We start from the raw sequence: 834 nt of genomic DNA on the forward strand, positions 1-834 counted from the left end.
GCTGCGAGTCCCTGCCGGGTTCCTTCGACCCTTCCAGCTTCCTCAGGATCTCCTGCAGCTTCTCCACCCTGACCCGCCGCAAGTGGGACAATTTCCTCATCATGGAAAACTGCTCCAGAAACGTCTCCAAAGGCACCTCCCCCTCCAGGAACTTCTCAGCCATTTTCTGGAAGAGAAGAAGCTGTGGGTTCAGCTCTGCAGCCCCCTCCTCATCCTCCCTACGCCCAGTTTAGGATTCACACCTCAGAGACACAACGAGGATGATCAGACCACACACATGCAAAGGGCAACCTAATTTTTTGGAGCAAGAACATCAAACTACAAAGAGATAATCCTTGATGGAAGGGATTAGGTTTGGGAGTGTAATTATGAGTCTTTGAGGATCACTAATGCATTTCAAACCTTAAGCTCACCTCTGACTCCTCTTCGATTTTCTGGCTTTCCACCTGCAGGAGATCCAGCAAAGTCTGAGGATTCATGGCTGCTGAAAATTTCTCTGAGGAAAACAAAAGAGAGCAGCAGAGGCAAAATGTTACAACACAAACCAGGGCGAAACCATCAGCTCCCAGCACGTCCTGCCTGGGGAATTGTTGATGCAAGGAGAAAATGTGAAGAGGAAAGAACCTTGGCCACTGCTGCTGTGCTAAAAGGGTGTTTCCTGGGACAGTGTCTTTGATCTGTCCAAAGGAATTTAACCAGGAAACAGGAGAAAGGAGATCTTACACACAGCTCAGCCCTTCCTGCCACCCACACAGAGTTTCTCTGCTCAGTACGGCCAAGGAAGGCCACAAGGATCCTGGGGGGCATTAAAAAGTGTGGCCAGCAGGTTGAAGG

At 49.9% G+C, this 834-nt stretch overlaps 1 protein-coding gene across 1 annotated transcript in view; it reads right to left on the bottom strand.

Moving 5' to 3' along the window:
* LOC104528148 (VPS37C subunit of ESCRT-I) overlaps window positions 1–496 on the bottom strand; it is a gene marked incomplete at both ends in the record, with an annotated part of 697 nt that extends 201 nt beyond the window's left edge. Inside the window, 2 exons of the mRNA XM_029086018.1 lie at window positions 4–166; window positions 414–496. Coding sequence (XP_028941851.1) covers window positions 4–166; window positions 414–496 — 246 coding nt within the window. The remainder of the gene's footprint in view (window positions 1–3; window positions 167–413) is intronic.
* Between the last annotated feature and the right edge of the window lie 338 nt (window positions 497–834).

This window comes from Antrostomus carolinensis, unplaced genomic scaffold (genome assembly GCF_000700745.2).
Source record: "Antrostomus carolinensis isolate BGI_N321 unplaced genomic scaffold, ASM70074v2 scaffold47580, whole genome shotgun sequence".
Taxonomy (NCBI): domain Eukaryota; kingdom Metazoa; phylum Chordata; class Aves; order Caprimulgiformes; family Caprimulgidae; genus Antrostomus; species Antrostomus carolinensis.